Below are 16,999 nucleotides of genomic sequence, written 5' to 3' on the forward strand. Positions count from 1 at the left end.
TGCGGGCAGAAGCACATCGGTGGGCAGCTCTTCAGCAGTGCCTCACAGCAACAGCCCTTCCAGGCAGGTCGTGGAGTGCTGCCAGCTTACGCTGAGGGGAGGATGGGCCCAGCCAGTTGTGTGTTTTCAGCTGGGAATTTACAACCCTGAATCTACAGGAAGTGTCAGATGGGACAGCGCAACCAGCAGCGGCAAAGCCAAGCCCCAAGCACAAATCCCAGCAGACACAAGTGCTGAGCTCCTCAGGGGCGATGCTCAGCCCCTGGAGTCAAAAGGAGACACGAAGATTGTGCTGGGAGCAGAAAAACCCCAGCGCGCCGGAATAAGTCTTATCGGGTCATATTGTGCAAGCAGACCTTAGCAACGACAGATGGGAAAAATCTCTTTTAAAGCAAAGACAAATCTCAATATCTTGGGAAGCCCCTGAGGCTTCCATCAGTGTAGCTGTGAGGAGCTGAGCGGGGACTATTTTTCAGCCAGGAAAAAAAAGGAAGAAAGGCAGGCACGTGGCAGCTTATGTCTTCTGCTTAGTAATCACCATTCTAGTATTGCAAGGTCCCGCTTTCTTAATATATAAGATCCCCTTGCAGTCCTTGTCCACTATGGAAATGCAAAGACAACCCAATAAACCAGTCTCACCTGGCACAAAGACAGCCAAAGACATCTGCCTGCTACAAGGCACACTCACCCCAGAAATCAGTTCCCAGCTCACAGGGAGTAGCCTTCAGTTAACAGAAAGGCTAAACTACGTTGGAGAATAACTAAGCATGAAAATAACGCTTAAAGCAGAGAAATTCGCTCCATTTTGCATTATTTCAGAATCTGTGAATAACGCTACCAAAGGCTCAAAAGATCATCTAAAAGAATATTTTCCTGCCAGAATGAAAATGTTTTAAAATACTTACCAAGTCCCTTTTCTTTAGATTTTCTAATAATTGATTCATTTTATGTTGATCCTTATTTGCTATTTCCACTTCATACAGACTGAAGTAAACGCCCTGAAAGCAGACTGCAGACAAAAGAGAGAGAACTTCATGTCGAAGTAACGTCTCTTGCATCAACTCCAAACAAACAAGCACTCCCCTACCTGGAAGGTGGGGGTGCAATTGATGGAAGCACGGTTTTTGTTTTGTTTTTTAAAAGAAAAGTGAAAAAACAAACCTGTTATTAAGATTTCCTAATATAAGACATATGCATTCATATTATAGTGAGTTTCCTCTTCAACCCTTGGTTTGTAGGAGATGTTTCCTATCTTACCTCTGCAGCTACGGAAAGCAATTTAAGCGGTGTTGCTGTGTGCTCCAACAGGCACAGGGAGCCCTTCAGAGGGAAATACCTCATTTTAACGTGCTGCTATGGAGCCTCTTTATTCTGCAACTCCCAAGGCAGTTTAAAAAAGATCTCAGACCCACCCTACCCGCTCCGGAATCTCACAGCAAATTGAGCTACTGCAGGCAGCCGCAGCTTTTGGCTTTGGCTGGCAGCTGCCCCAGTCAGCCCAGCTGCAGGAGGTGCTGGGTCAGACCCCGAGAGGCGCAATGTCCCTCACCTCACTGGGAAATCCTGTAAGACGGGGAAAGGCTGTTTCCCTGCAAATGTCCCCTGCAAATGCCGGCGGGTTTTACACTCACCTTCATTCTCAATGTAATTTCTTTTCCCAAACGCAGCTTCTGGTAGCTTTTTCTTCAAGTCAGACAAACCCATGACATGGTTAATGTCCAGGTTGGGAGGCCTGTGGGGTGAAAGCAGCAGAGCTCGCATGCATAAAAGGCTCTCAGGATTAAGCACAGCAAAGAGCCCAGGTAGCCCCGTCACTGTGAACCACTCCAAACACTGATATTGGTGCCCTGCTACTGGCTGTTCCAAGTTGCTACCTGCTGGATGGCCCCTGACTAATGAAGATGTTAAATACCTCTTTTTTTTTTTTTAACGCTAGTTACCTCAGTACTTTATTTGCCACCGTGCCAATCTGTAAACACAATTGGCTAACTTTATTTGCCCTGTCAGGAAGCCCACTTCTCACAAGGAGAAATAACCCCCAGCAGGAATAATTGATTTAGAATAAACATCCCCAAACAGTTAACGTAACAAAGCGGTGACAAAACGCAGCTGTTTCCAGCTGTAGCACAAAGCCTGATCTCGTGTCCTCCTCCAGCTGCTACTGCGTGTGACACCACGCTGCTGGCTGCCCAAAATCCCTTCCTGACACTGATGATTTCCCCGACTGTGTGTAAGGTAATTTGGCACAGCTGCAAGAAGCTGTTGATCAACAAAGGGATGGGGCAGGAGACACAAAACTGGCTTTTGCTGGTACACGGATATCCAGGTGCTGGAAGCCAACCTGCCTGCTAAGGACCCAAAGGTGATCCCGAAAGGATCAGTAAGAGTGGCTGCAATGCTGCACGCTCCAAATATTGCACAGAAAGAAGAGGAAAGGGCAACTCACAGCTGTGCTGGAATCGTGGAGCTGTACGGGGTCCTCAGCGCAATGTTGCACAAGAGCTGGCCCCGGATGGAGAGCTGCCCCCTCCACGGGCAGTAAAATGCTACAGGCAAAAGAGAGAATGGCTCAGAAAAAGCAGGAAAAAAGAGGAGGGCAAACAGATAAAGGTACATTTATCAAACAAATCCAACCGCCAGGTGCCCTTACCTTTGTGGTTAGGCTCAGGTCTAGAGAAAAGGGAGAAAAAGAGAAATATTTAGCAATGGGAAGGGGAAAAACAGCCCACACAAATAACCCAGTATTTTGGAAGGACAGCAAGCTGCTTACAGGCTCTCTCTAGCTAAGACGGGCATCTCCTTTGGCTCTCTGTACTGGCAGGTGATGACTATGTACGGGCAGATCTGCCTGGGGCGCTCCGCGGCGCTGCCATCGGACACTTCATACACGTAATACTAGGGGGAGAGGGGAAACAGATGAAAATACATGGTGGAGAACGAGCAAAGGCACCTCAGCCAACGCCGTGCTCCCCTGCTGCCTGCGAGCGAGCTGTCTGCGCAGTCCTTCCACTACAAACCCCATACCTGGCTCTGCTCGAAGGCCTGGCAGGGGCTGGCCTTTGACGGTCCGATGTTCTTGCTCACGGCGACATGACAGTCGTAGCCGGGAGAGGGGCAGGTGTAGCTGGTTGTGTAATTCTCAGACACCACCTTGACCTTCCCCTGGGTAAGCAAATTTAATGACAATAATAAAAAGACCACACAAAAGTGTTTGCAGAAACATATTTTAAAGGACCCCCGAATCATCCTCTTCCCCAAAGACAAGAGTTCTTGTCTTGAGGGGGCTGTGGGTGTTTGAATCCTTCCAAACAGGAGGGGCTGACTTGTCTGAGCTTGGCGTGGCAGACAAACCAGCTCTACTGAGGAGAGCCAAGAGGAGCAATGTGTTTTCACAGCCTGCTACAGAGAGCAGGAGCCAGTGGGGAAGTGAGAAAGGGGCCCTACGCCAGCCCCACGGAGGAAGGGAGTTCCTCCTTAAGGAGGAACTTGAACTACCTTAAGACCCCTGCCTTGAACTATAAAAATGCATGAGATTTCAGGGGGAAAAAAAGCGATCCCGTTGGAAATTTCTGATCGCAGGGATGGCATTTGGAAGGTTTCCTGCATCCCTGCCGGCCACCAGCCAAGCCCAGCCTGATGTCTTGCTTTCTAGTCTGGCACATCCCATAGTTAAAAATCCCAAAGAGCTCTCAACAGGGCTGACTTTCCACCCTACCCCACCGTACCGATGGGCACCAACGTGTCCTTAAAAACTGCCTGCATCGTACACCGATTTCGGAAAACCATTCCACATAAAAAGAAAAACTTGCGTTTTACCTTAATGAGCTTGCAGATGACAATATAGCCTGATTTTCCGTGGTACCAGGGTCTTGGAAGAAGACAGTCTGCGTACTTGGAGATATACACCCCTGTGAAACCAAAGCAATGCAAGATAGCACGAACGGTCTGTCGAGCAATGCTGAGTGCTGGAAAAACTGTAAAGAGGAAGCTCCTGTGAAGGGGATTCTCTGAAGAGCCAGCACTGCAAACCTCATTGAACTCTGCTGCCATAAAAAGGGTGAAACTCTTTTTGACCCTCTTCCTACTTTGACTGCTGGTGTGGAACAGCATTTTATGTTTCAGGGTCAGCTCTAGGAAAGGAGCGAGCAGCCCACTTGGGTTTCTTTTGGGACAAGAGCCCAGTTAGTTTCAGTTTTGTCTGCAACACATGACAGTGCATGAAAACGTACCAAGCAAGGGCTTGTCCCTCCTAGGAAGATGTGACCAAGGGCTTCCAGGTGTGACTGGAAGCTGGGCTGGCTCTTTGCTCAGTTTGGAGTCGTGCAACAGCAATATGGATGTTTGTATGTGGGGAGCGCGAGCTGCAGAGATGCTTGAGCAGGCCCATAGCAGCACACAGCTGCCCTTTTTATGGCCCTTCAGTGTCCCAGCTGCCAGCATAAACCTTTTACCTTACGACAAGGCCCGTTCTGACACGACTTATTACCATGTGCCCGTGGCATATCACATGTGGATTTACTGTGGGGTGGAGGGGTTGGTCCTTCAATCCTGCCCTAGATTTGCAGACAAGATGAGTAGAGAAGTACATTGGGGGGATACAGGGACTGCATGTGGGAGGGCTACAAAGAGACGCGCCAGAATATTCATCTCAGCCCCTCAGGACTACAATACACACGCAGGTGAATAACCTATTCCAGTCTTGCTTCGTTTTGCATTCAGGGCTATCAAGCATTCAATAATTGGGTGTCTGGGCTGGTGAAGACTTCCAGGACAAGCACTGGGAGGCATTGTGCTTCTGGCAGGGTTTCTTTGAGCACTGCACGTCTTGAGAACTCAGGCCTTTGGGCAAAGAACAAGCATGGGCTCTAAAGGGCTTTGGCACATCCTGATCTGCTCTGGTTATTAACAGGACTGCTGGCAAAAGCTCAGCAAATTGGTTCTGAAGAGCAAACCGGTGTGCAGAGCTGCCAAAAAGTCACTTTGGTGACAAAGGTGGTTATTAACAAAGGAAAAAAAAGCCTGAAATGGAGAGGAGAAGAGACAATATATTTCCTGGGGAAGATCCTCATCTGACTGCGGGGACAGAAGGAAAACACTGCTCCTTCCTCGATCCAAACAAATGCAATTTCTCTGGTAAGAATCACATGCACCTCTGTGGGTCTTTGCAGTAAGCACCAAGGCAGTACCAGGAGTTTATCTGGGCTTTTGGTTTTGTTTTTAAAGGAGACAATGTCTCCACAACAGCGAACTGAATGGAAATCTTACCTTTCGCTGGATCACCAAGCATGGAAATAGAGCTGCTGTTAACTCGGAGGCCTGTCTGACACACTTCTTTGGCCTTCAAAAGAAGAAACAGCCTCTTTTACTGTCTATTTTCAAAGGTAAGGGGCACAGCTACCAAATTCTGCAGCACAACAGGCGGCAGAATACTTGCAGCGGGCAAGTCAATTACAAATCACTGCAGACCCAAAACACGTGCAGTGTAAACACTCCTAAACGCAACAACCACTGAAACCAACAGGAAGAGAACGTGTCATTTTGGGTGTTAAATGCTGACGATACTTATAAAGGACTGCTCCAACAACCTCCATGGAAACAGAAGCGTTTTCCGCATTTGTGGGGCGAGGAAAAAGCTTCAGAAAACCTGGAAAAAAATCCAGCATCTCCAGAAAGAGGTGCAAGCATCCGGCTGGACTTTGCACTTTCTTTATGTGCACAGGAAATTTGTTGAAAGATAACCGCAATGGGGTTGGCATGAACAGCAAGGACGCTTTCCACTCCATGCTTACACACACATGGGCACAATCGCTGCCTTGGGAGTGTCTCACCCACTGCGATTTAATCCACTTCCAAAGCAGATTCATTAAAGCATGCCAAGACCAAATGTACATTGACCAGAGCGACAACAGGAGCAGCCAGTTTGAACTCAGTAAGGGTGAGAAATAAAAGCAAATTGGTCAAACTGTACTCGGCCTCTTTATAAGCAACGTGGAGAACTTACCTCATCTAACATCTGCCTCCTAAAAGCCAAGTGTTTAGATTATCGAGCTGGATTCCTCCTCTGAACAACAGACGGAGGAATCTCCAGACAGCAATTTAGCTCGAGGATTTTAGGTGCCTACATTAGATGAGGTCTCGAGCTCCCTCTTTCCTGTACGAGGAGCCAGTCACTTGGCACAGGCAGTGCTAAATTTCAAACGGCTAAAACAAAGCGGGACAGTTCTTTCTCCCCAGTTTTGACTGAACGTTGTTTGTTTTGATACATCTGATACAAACTGAACTGAATTAAACTGCATTCAGGCCACTCTCATCCTGAGCAAAACCATCCCTGCAGGGATTTACCATGCCATCACTAAAAAATGTTAAAAGTGAGTACCCACTGGACTTCCTGAGCATCCTCGTGTAGGCAAACTCTTCACACAAAGTCAAAAGCATCCTCGTGAAAAATGGGCGAGAAAACTATTTCCAATAGCTGTCAGACTCTCTCTCCATGTAGACAGGGAAACCAAGGGAACCTGTCCAAAACCATCTGATAAACTCCTGCCTTCTATCACAGAAATGTTTTTCTCTTCTAATTGTGTGTGAAAGGTTTCACCTCCCTGTACTTGACCGCAAATCCACTGGAACAAAGGAAAACTCCTTACGGCTCCCTGCAGAGGGCAAAGGAGACCTCAAACGGTAACCAACTGGAGAGTCTGAAAACAGGATCCATCACTAAACCTCCCGGGAGCTGCTTTCTGAACCTGCTTTGGAATATTTATGCAGCAGTAACTGTTCAGGTAACCAGGGTGTGAAAAGCCAGGACACTCTGTCAACGGAGCTGCTGGGCTTTTGTGGGAAGGAGCGCACGTGCAGGCACTTGGCATCGACTTTCTAAGCTGAGTAAACATTTTAGGTTACCTCTTCTTCATTGTCAAACAGGAGAAATGCAAAGGTCTCCTCCAGCTCCTCCTGGCTGTATCCGGCGGCTTCCTTTGCTTGGACAAAAGCTTTGAGCTGCAGAAGACACAACAACACTTCGTTCCAGTCCATTCCTGCTACAGCCCAGTGACCGAGCAGTACAGAGAAGGTGTGCCGTCAGGACAGCGTGCCCCACGGACCTCCAGCTGCGTGGGCATCCCCTTCCCCAGGCACACGCACACCCCATATCCCACAAAAACCCCAATCCGTACAGCTCTCTGACTCTATTTTGTCCCCAGAAGAACATCTGATACCCTCTAAAGGAGAGCAGGCACGTCCAGCCCCGCAGCATCCCGCTGTGCCACAAAGGTGACCGTGGCTGTGAGCATCCCGAGGAAATCCAGCTTTATTCCTCCTTGCCCCTCTCACCAGGCTGCTGGGGAGCTTGTTTCCCTCCCTGCGCGGCACATGGGCTGGTCAAGCATCACATTTAGTGGCCAGCTGCAGCCGTCAGAGGACAAATCAACCACGGATACCTAACACGAGGGGGGATGCTTGGAGACGTTTCTCTCCGCTGGCCTGGGAAGCCTGAATTATTTGATTAGAGAGCAGATGCTATCATGCGGCTACAGCTCAGAGGGTTTGGCTCCAGCCAGATCACACGTTTTTCTGATTTCTTTTGTCTGATGAAGAAAGGAGCTCGCGTTCCCAGTGCTGACAACAAACAGAGAGCTGTGTCCATGATGGTTTTGGGCTTTGATAAAAGAAGTTGTGGAAGGATGGGATTTTTTTTAATGGGATTATAAGGCAAGAAAACAATCGTCTCATCACTGCTTTTGCTTATTTTGACTTTAGAACTCACAAGCAAATCAACAACTGACTTAATCCCCTTCTTTCCCAGCTTTTCAGCCAGTGAATTCCCTGGCTTTAAGCAGCCAAGATCTCTAAGTGCTCTTTAATTCATGACAACAAGCTTGGGTCAGCTCCTGCCCTCAGAGGAGACAGCTCGTCTTCCATGCCAACGGCAACGAGACTGTAGGGATGAAGGCATTTAAAGTGATTCCATAAATGACCGCAGACAGCTGGAAAAGGGATATTTGGGGTCAAACCTGGTGCCTGCACAGGTACGAGGGCAGAAATACCGTGTGGACATCTGCCTTGCTGCGAATCAGAACTACACGTGACGTGCAGTGCCATTAAAGCTCTGCTACCAGGCATCACACCTGCGTTTCAACCAGCTCCAGGAGCTCCTGCTGAACATTTGGCAGCGTTGGCTGACTTGGCCTTTTGTTCCTGATCAGACTGGGGAGGAAGGAGAAGAAGAAAGCAAAGCAAAGGCTCTCTTCAGTCAGGAACTACAAATGGGGCTCTGCAAGGCAGGCAGGTAAGCCACACGCTACGAAGGAAGGACAGATGTGCCGATAAACCAGAATTTACAGCCCTACAGCCCCCCAGTTGGGGCCCCAAAGAAATGCCACCGTTTCCTGAGCTTCCAGCTGTCCCAGCGGTCTTACCTCATTCAGAAAAACAGCGTTTTCCACCAGAATTGCTTGGCTGTACTGAAAACCATCCTGAGACGTAGAATCCAAGCAGCAGCTTTGCAGCACTGAAACCGCTGTCTGCAGCAGCGAACTCGACTCTTGTGACTCCGGATGAAAACCTTGGGGGAGAAAAGCCAAATATTAATCCTGGCCCTTCCCAGATCGGTGCAGGGCCTCAGCAGAGCCGGGTGGCAGCTGGCTGTGACGCCCAGCACACTGATTTAACAAGCCCAGATCTCCACGGAGCTGATCTATCAGCTCTGAGGCTCCCACTGGGACGTCTCCAGCAGCTCCCCTCCAGCCACGCAGCCCCCAGGTCTTGGTCTGAAAGCAAAATTGCCCTCAGCCAGGAGGAAAAGGGGCTGGCTCTTGGCTAGCGAGCTCTTAAATGTTCTTTCTTTGCAACAGAAAAAAAGGGAAATTGTTAACAACTGCCAAAGAAGCAAAAACCTGCCGGCAAATTAACTTTACGACCTCTGAGCAGGTCCGAGTTTTTTCTCTTGTGCTAAAAAGTTGCTTAGATTTGTGGTGAGCTCCTGCAGGCCGCGAGAGCTGACGTCTGCACACAACTGGTCCGTGGTCAGGTTGGTTGCTTGGGGTTATCGGTTTTGCTCTAAAAGGTCTTAACGAACGTGGTTTTCAGTGCCACGAGGGCAAGCCTTCCTGCACAGCCCCAACACGCAGAGCCTTCCCAAAGCCCAAATCCTCTCCAGATATCTCCTAAGCAAAACATCCCGGTGAAACGCTTCCCAACAGCATCCCACCGAGCAGAGATCCCAAAGCAGTCACCAAATGAAACACACACGCAGAGCCAAAGGAAAGCCCTGCAGTATTTACACTCCTGCAGCTGCTAACATCCAAATATCCCTGAAAGCAGCCATGTAGAAACACGGGAAATCCTGGGCTCGGTCCCTGGTGCACATTTACGAAGCTTTACTGCTGGTGATGATTCACGACCTACGGGATTTCAAATCTCGAGCCGAGCCTGCAACACAGACCCGCCGAAAAAAGTTTATTGCTTACGACCCCGTGAACTTCAAAAATATAAAAGCAATCATCTAGGGGGAGGGAAGTGTGGAACCTCCAAACCTCACGCCAAGGTTTTGCACGCGGGCTGCTCTTTAAGGAAAACCTCCCAGCAATTTTTGAAGACAAACAGCTGAGGTCCCGTTTCAACCTCCGAAGCAGAAAGACCCACTCTCATTGGCGATGAGTGGGACAGCATCAGGCACTGCTTTGCAACCTCCTTGGGGTTTGAATCCTATATTTAAAGGGTCGGTTTTCATCTCTCCCTCCCCTCAACTTAAATAAATAAATAAGTAACATAGAAACATTTAGAGAAATAACAAGATTTGTGACACAGGCGAACTACTCAAGGTCGATAAAGGATTTTTTAAAAGGGGCAGAGGAAAATAACAGCTTGAACTGTGTGCATCGAGATCACCCAGCTGCTCAGCGAGTCTGAACTACTGGGCGTAACGGGAGACAGTGCCTGCCCTATGCCAAGCAAAAGACAAATGTGGACGTGGCAAAAGGTGGGGGGAAAACACTATAAAAACGTGTCCAGAAATAGGTAGGGACAGAAATTGGGAGCATGGAAAGGGAAGTCTTTAAAAGTACTTTTGCCCCCCGAGCTCGCATCTTTCGTGCCTTCTCGTACGCCCTCCTTGCAGTCCCACTTTCAGGCGATGCCCCTGTGAGCACCAGATGGAAGTGGTCCAAAAGCAGGTGAACACACCTGGGCTCTCAGGACAGAAAAACAAAAGATAAAGAGGTCTTGCAGACCTCCGCCAGTATTATTGTTTTCTCTCTTTGAGCCTAACCAGGATAGGAAGGGACACCTCTGCTCGTCTTTTTCCTCACTTGCCTCTCGTTTTGCTTTGTCTCTGACTCCCTCTTGCATCCCCTGAGTCTCAAGGCAGCAATCAGCGAGTTCAGCCTCCCCCACGTAAATCAGAGCGGGGAATTACGTCCCAGCTCTGCACAAAGGCTCGGACCGACCACGAAACCCCTTTCTGCTTCTGCCACCCCAGCAACGCTCGTGTCCAGAGCCACGTCCCGAGCTGCGGAGCAGCGACAGACCTGTCCTCAGCATCTTCTCCAGACTAACCGAGCCCGGCTCCCTCGACCGCTCCTCTTGGCCCAAAAGCACCGGGCTGCAACCGGCGCTAGGTAATCCCGTGGCTCCTGCTCTGAGCACCTCACTCCTCGGGGCGCGGTACTCTGCTCCTCCCGCTGAAACCGCCGTGCAACGCCGCGTCCTCGGCAAGTCTGGGGAAAGACTGAGATGGGAAGAGCGTGAGAAAGGCCGCAGCCGAACCCCGCCGCGTGTTTCCACGCCGAGACACCGAGCTGACCAGGGAGCTCCCGGGCTCAAAAACCCCTTCAGGCGCAGAACATCGAGGGTGTGAGGTGCTAAATCAGCGAAAGCATCGGATATTCTCGCAGGGGTGAAAGCGAAAGGCTTTTTGAAAAGCCTGGGAAGCTCTGGGAGGTGCAACGTAAGCAGCAATTTTGCAGGTTGCAAGTCAAACATTTGCTCCTTCTGTTCCCCGCGAGTTCGGCTGCTGTGTCAAAATGAAAGCCCAGGAAATCCCCCCAAAAAAGTTGCTGCAGAAATGCATAAATAAACGAGATGAAACAATCACAGAGTGTGGCACCGAGCACGGCGGCTTGCTGTGACCCCCACCTTGCCTTTCAGGTTTCAGAAGCTCCTTCAGATCAGTTCCCACCCCAAAGAAGAGTCTTTGCCCCTAGAAACGTCCACAAAACCCTGACACGTCCGGGCTGCAATTTCGTGCGGCCCTCGCCGCTCTGTGCGCAGGCTCTGAGCGGGTGGAAATGAAAGTGCCTCAAGCAGAAGCAAAAGTGAAAGCGGCCGGCCTCCCTCCGAGCAGCTTGGACGTGCCACCACCCGGCATCCTCTGCGGGGACGGGGACAGCACAGACACGTGGTAAAACGGACGGATGGACGGAGCCCAGCACGGCCAGGCCCAGGTGAACCCACGGCGGGTGTTATCCGTGCCCTGAAATCCTCGGGAAGGGGTTCGCAGCCTGTCCTGGTGATTTCCTACCCTGGCAGCGCGGGAGAGGAGCGGTCCCCGTTGCAGCTACTCACGCCGTAAATCGGGAGCCGCACGCTGCTGCTCCTCTCCCCAGTTTTGGGCTCCTGCAGGAGCTTCTCCCCGACACTTCTCCCCGACACGATCCTCGCTTGGCTCAGCCACCTTCAGGCGACCTCTGGATGGCCTCACCACGCACCACTTCCAAAGCCAGCCCGGCAGGAAAACCCACGGCTTCTGAACCGCTTCCTAGCACAGGCTTGCACAGAGAACGAGGTTTGCTTTTCTTTTAGCCTTAAATTTTTTTTTTTTTGCAGGCATTTAAACGCTGTCAGATCTCCAAAAATCTGCCACCCAGCGTGGTCAACGCTCGCTGAACACAGCCACAGAGCTCAAGGATTCACGTACTGCAAGGTGAGGCTCCTCAGGACCATCCTCCCGTCTTTTTTGGCTCTGCTGACGTCCACTTTCTCTTCCTTTTTCATTTCCCATCCTGCTTTTGCTGCTCTCGCTCCTTAGCCGCTTGATTTTACTTCCCAATCACCCCCAGCGCGCGGCAATTACTGTGACAATGACACAAACTGTCCCTTTTAATCCAGCGTTACAAAATACCCGCCTGATCAGCTCTTTACCTGCAAACTCCTTTCAGCTCCAGCCCGCACGGCCCAGCGTTTATAATGAGCCTTGCTTCGTTAGTGCTGAAGCGCTCCTGCGCAGAGAAGCCGCTTGACTCTTCCAGCGCGAGGCCAAAATTGGGCCAAATTACGCCAGAATAGGTGCACTTGCCAACTGATCACCTGAGGCAGGCCCCAGAGGCCGCTCCGTGCAGCACGGCAGGGCGGTCCCCGCCACGGAGACCACGTCCAGGCGCTACGGCACGGTTAGCATGGCACTGAAGCAGGGAACGATTTGCCTTGGCTCATTTGAGCCTCTCGGGTTTTTTTTGTTGTTTTTTTTTTTCATTTTAATGTGGGTTCTTCAAAGCCTTCCAGTCTCAAAATACGCCCTCCTACACCAGCCAAGCGCCTCGTTCCTGCTCCTCCTGCCATTTTCGGCCACTTTTCCAGCTTTACTGCTTCCCAGTGCCTTTTGCTTTTGCTTTCTTGCCTTTTTCCTTCCCATTCTTTCCACCGTGAGACGCAGGCAGCTGTTTCTAACCTCGTAATTTTAGGGGTTTTACTGAGCAGAGCCGGCTGAACCTGCCTCCTGGGGACGGAGGGGCTCCCATAACAAGCTGCCCTGTCTGAAGGTCTCACCACAGGAGGCTGCAGACGGGTTAAAAACAATCCCATCAGATCTGTGGGGGAAAAAAATAATCTATCAAATACCGATTCCAGCTCTTCCGCGGGAAGTCCCCGAGGCACAAACCTTTGGCAGGCAGCACGAGCGCTCCGAAGGAGTGCTGGATGGCCGGCCCCTTGACATGTTTTTCCTAAACTGGCGGCTCCTGGAGTCAGGGCACCGGCTAAGACAGATGCGGGGGCTCAGCTGGGATATCCCAGTGAATCAGCACGAGGTTTTACCCCTGGTCAGCACCAGATGACGGATGTGTGCTGCCACATCAGCGCGACCACGGGTAGGACGCACCTCCTACTCTACGCGGCACTTTCGTGGGCAAGACCAGCAGCTTATCGAGGCGATTATCCTGCAACTGCTACGGGGCTCCTGCAAGTAAATCGCTGTAACAGATACTCACAAAGCACCTCTCTGCAGTGGATGTCTCCTCGTGCTCACACAGAGAGAGCCACGGGCTCGCACGGAAGCTCAAGAGCCTCGTAACTGTGAGCTCTTCCCCCAGAAATGCTCGCTTTGAGCATTCAAATTGCTGTGGCAAGGGGAAATTCTTGGGTGGCACGGCTCTCTGGGTTGTATTTAAAATCACCTCTAGGATCAGGTAGTGCAGACACCTTGGCTGCAAGAGCATTTTAAAGGCTTTTCATCTCAGTATCAGAGACTGCCAATATTTATTTAGATCACCTTTTAGGACTTGGGCTATGCAGGGTGCTGAGGCAGCCTCTCAGGAGAGCTACCTCTCTGCCCAGAGGATCAGCGACCTTTCCAGAGTCAGCTCTGTATGATTTTTTTTTCCCCTGGAGGGTGATGCAGCCTTAGGACAGCTCACAGAGAGGTGGGGGGCCCTGTCCTTGGCTTGGCAAAGCCACAGCTGCCCCAGTCTGGTGTTGGTGACGATCTACACAGAGCCAGAGTCCTGCTCCAGAGAAACCTTTCCTTGATTTTAACATTTCTTTGATTTTATAACCTCCCTCCCGTTACCTTCAGCTGCTCACGTAGCTGAGGATGTGGTTATTACGGGTTGTCTCTCGTTAATACACCACGCAGGCAGTTGTTGCTGCCTTTGATCTCAGCAGATGCTCCTCCAAGGCCTCTCCTGCTGCAGCTCCCCCCTTCTGTCACCTTCTAATGGGTTGCCAGCTGTCGTGGATTCATCCAGCTGCAGGTGTCCGCACGGACTCTTCCCAAATCTAGCACTACGACAGGTATTTTAGCACTTGGACAACCAGAGATCCCTTTAAAAATCAGCCAGCCCAACAGCTCTCCATGCTAGCACACTCTGGCCTAAAACAGTCCGTCTCGATGCCGTGGGAGAGCTGGAGGTGCGTGCACAGCAAGCCCCAAACCCGCTGCCGACAGGTTTACCTTTGCTCTGTGATATTTCACGGATCCCTCGCTTGCAGCCCGCAGGCTCTACGTTGAAACCCACACGTTAAAACCCAGGCAACCACAGCGTACCCGCAGAGCAAATCCAGCCCTCCCGAGAAACGTCGCCACGTGGGCTGGAGTTCCTCCGCTGCTGCTCAGGACACGCCAAAAAAAATTGATGCCAGTGATGTCCTGGACTCAAAGTTCAAGCTCTGCAGCGATGCCTAGGGTTTCCCGACATACAGGAGGCTTTGTGAGAGCAACGCTTCACGTGTTAAAAACAACTCTCGCAATGAACAGCTCCTTCATTGGCTTTCCATTTGGGGAAAGAAAAAAATAAAAGTGTTTGTGGCTGGAAAAGTGGGCTTATAGTTACCCTGCCTGAAAAAAAAATGCAGCTACACTCCTCCAAACTGCCAGTCACTTTCTTATTTTTGCCTTTGAGCCAGCCTGAGAACCTCCAAAACAGGGCCAGAACCTTCCTTTGGCTTGCTTCTTCTGCTCTCACCATGGATGCTCTTCTTTTAGAGTTGACTTTCTTTCTTGTTCTGCTTGATTTGGCAACAAACCTCTACCCACACGTTCTCTATGGACCCTTTGGTTACGGAAATTACCAAGACACACTTCCAGTTTCAAGTACAAAACAGAACTGAAGCCAACCGCTAAAATCTACCCCACGTGCATGCCAGCTTCAGACATCCACCAGAACTTTCAGGTAGTAACTTCACCATCAGAAAGAACAAAAAGCCAAAGAGTGCCACAACTGCATTTACCAAGAAGGACAAGCATTTCACTTTCTCGTCTCAAAGTGATTTTAACCAATAAATAGCCGTGCTTTAGCCAACGCTGAAGCGACCAACATGCGTATTTCATGTAAATAAAACTGGCCCAATTCCACCAAAACTGTAATGCCACGGGCATTTTTCTTGCTGGCTACACTGATCTTCACAAGCGCTTGCCCCAGCGCTCCTTCTCTTCCCCTGCTGGTACAGTCGAGGCTGAGTAATACAGAAAATCAGCAAATTGCAATAGAAAATTAAGTCAAAGAGCTACTTTTAATCCAGGTGGGTTCAGCATCTGGACTGCCAACGCAGCTCAGAGTCTGGCAGGACATAGATAGGGAGTATCAGGGGGTCAGTATTTGGGGACAGGGAACGCTGAAGCTAGCCCTGCTGCTGCAGAAAACATCAGGTTTAACAGGAACACTAAAAATAGACCTAACTAGTATGTAAAACCAGTTTCAGTGCCACGTAATGCGATCTCTAGTCCTGGGCAAGCACTTACTTTTCTTCTTATCGGAGAAGATAGGGAATTCTCTGACCAAATGTTTTTTAAAATTGGAAAAGAGCAGTTTCTGCGAAAGCAGTCGTTTTCTTGACAATGTGCTGTATCTAACCCATGCAGGTATAATCTCCGGGCACAATCACAGGACATCTTGCACAGCAGAAGACCTGTGTTTGTCTGCCCCTTCGTTAATGTACGCACCGTAACGAGATCCACCGAGCAACGCTGAGAAACGTCCACTCCGAAACAAGCAGCGACCGAACGCTCGGGGTAAAACCACCGGGTTGATGTCTGACCTGAATCCCACAGAGCTGAGCTTTACCCATCTCCTGCATCCACCACGAGTGCCAAGCCCCTGGGCTGCTGAGTATTCTGCACCACGCAGGCCTTCTTGCATTTTAAAAAAAAGCAAAAACGTTGCTTCCACGCAGAAAGGCACACGTTTTACAACTATTTTTGTGTCATTCGCGCTGCTGCCTGCTCCGTCTACCCAGATTAACCCCAGTTAAGGAGTGCACGCAGCTAAGCGAGCTGTGGGACAACTTGGGGGGATGATCTGGAGGCAGAATTGTGCAAAACCAGTGTGGAAATACCATTTCCACCCCCTAAAGCTGCTTCACAGCCCAGCAGGGCAGCACGGCCGCTCCGAAGGGGAAACAAAGAGGCCTGCCAGCCTTCGCCCTGCACGTACGTCGTAGGGAAGGGGCCGTATGCCATGACCCCTTTGTATTTCCACCTCCTGCTCCTGAAGGGCACCTGCAGGGACAAAACCCAGCTCCCAAGGACGGCCTCAGGGCGCGTGCGGTGCAAAACCCAGAAACGACCGCAGCTTTTCCCAACCATTTCCAGGACACAGCCGCAAGCAGGAGGCAGGACAGCCCCTGGCTTCCCCGAGAAGCCAAGGTGACATTAAAAAAAAAAAAAAAAAAAACCTTTTTTAATGGGTTTGAAGGCCTGCAGGAGGCTTGGGGCTGAGCAGGTGCCTCCATCCCTCCTCCCCCGGAGGGCTGCTGCGAAGGGATGGGGGGACCCCAAAAAGGTCCCTGGAAGGGGGTGTTAAGGGGCCCCGGTCCCTGGAAGGGGGTCTTAGGGGGGATAGGGGGGTAAACACGGATGGGTTTACCCTTCCCGGAGGAAGGGATGGGGCCGGTGGAAGGGATGGGGGCCGGTCCCCGCTCACCCGCGGCCGGCCCTCCGGCCGCCTCCTGCCGCCTCTCGCCCATAGCAGCCGGGGCTCGCCCCTCTCCTCGCCGCTCCCCTTCGGCCCTGGCCGCTCCTCCGTTCCTCGCCGCCACCGCCACCACCACCGCCACCGCCACCACCACAGCCGCCGCCACCGCCCGCCCGGCCCTCGGCACGGCTCCGTCCTCGGGCCGGGCGGGCCGGCGGGCTCAGGCGGAGCGGGGCGGCATGCGGGGCGGGCGGGCAGCCGGCAGCCGCCATCCGCCGGCCCCAGGAAGGGGAAGGGAGGAAGGAGCCGGCCGAGGGCGGGCCGAGGGCGGGCGGCGGCGAAGTTGGGGAGGGGTGGGGTGGTGGGGGGGGGAAAAAAAC

The 16,999-nt window shown here is 51.2% G+C and overlaps 1 protein-coding gene across 1 annotated transcript in view; it reads right to left on the reverse strand.

The window, feature by feature from the left end:
• The window catches only part of TASOR2 (transcription activation suppressor family member 2), a 37,096-nt gene extending 20,200 nt beyond the window's left edge, over positions 1-16,896 (reverse strand). Inside the window, exons 1-12 of the mRNA XM_050710460.1 lie at positions 16,629-16,896; positions 10,524-10,723; positions 8,415-8,560; positions 6,901-6,996; positions 5,266-5,338; positions 3,817-3,908; positions 3,025-3,162; positions 2,771-2,895; positions 2,651-2,670; positions 2,447-2,546; positions 1,632-1,732; positions 906-1,009 (exon numbers count right to left, since the gene is read on the reverse strand). Coding sequence (XP_050566417.1) covers positions 906-1,009; positions 1,632-1,732; positions 2,447-2,546; positions 2,651-2,670; positions 2,771-2,895; positions 3,025-3,162; positions 3,817-3,908; positions 5,266-5,338; positions 6,901-6,996; positions 8,415-8,560; positions 10,524-10,723; positions 16,629-16,891 — 1,458 coding nt within the window. The 5' untranslated portion in view covers positions 16,892-16,896. The remainder of the gene's footprint in view (positions 1-905; positions 1,010-1,631; positions 1,733-2,446; positions 2,547-2,650; positions 2,671-2,770; positions 2,896-3,024; positions 3,163-3,816; positions 3,909-5,265; positions 5,339-6,900; positions 6,997-8,414; positions 8,561-10,523; positions 10,724-16,628) is intronic.
• Between the last annotated feature and the right edge of the window lie 103 nt (positions 16,897-16,999).

Source organism: Cygnus atratus, chromosome 1 (genome assembly GCF_013377495.2).
Source record: "Cygnus atratus isolate AKBS03 ecotype Queensland, Australia chromosome 1, CAtr_DNAZoo_HiC_assembly, whole genome shotgun sequence".
NCBI classification, from domain to species: Eukaryota; Metazoa; Chordata; class Aves; order Anseriformes; family Anatidae; genus Cygnus; species Cygnus atratus.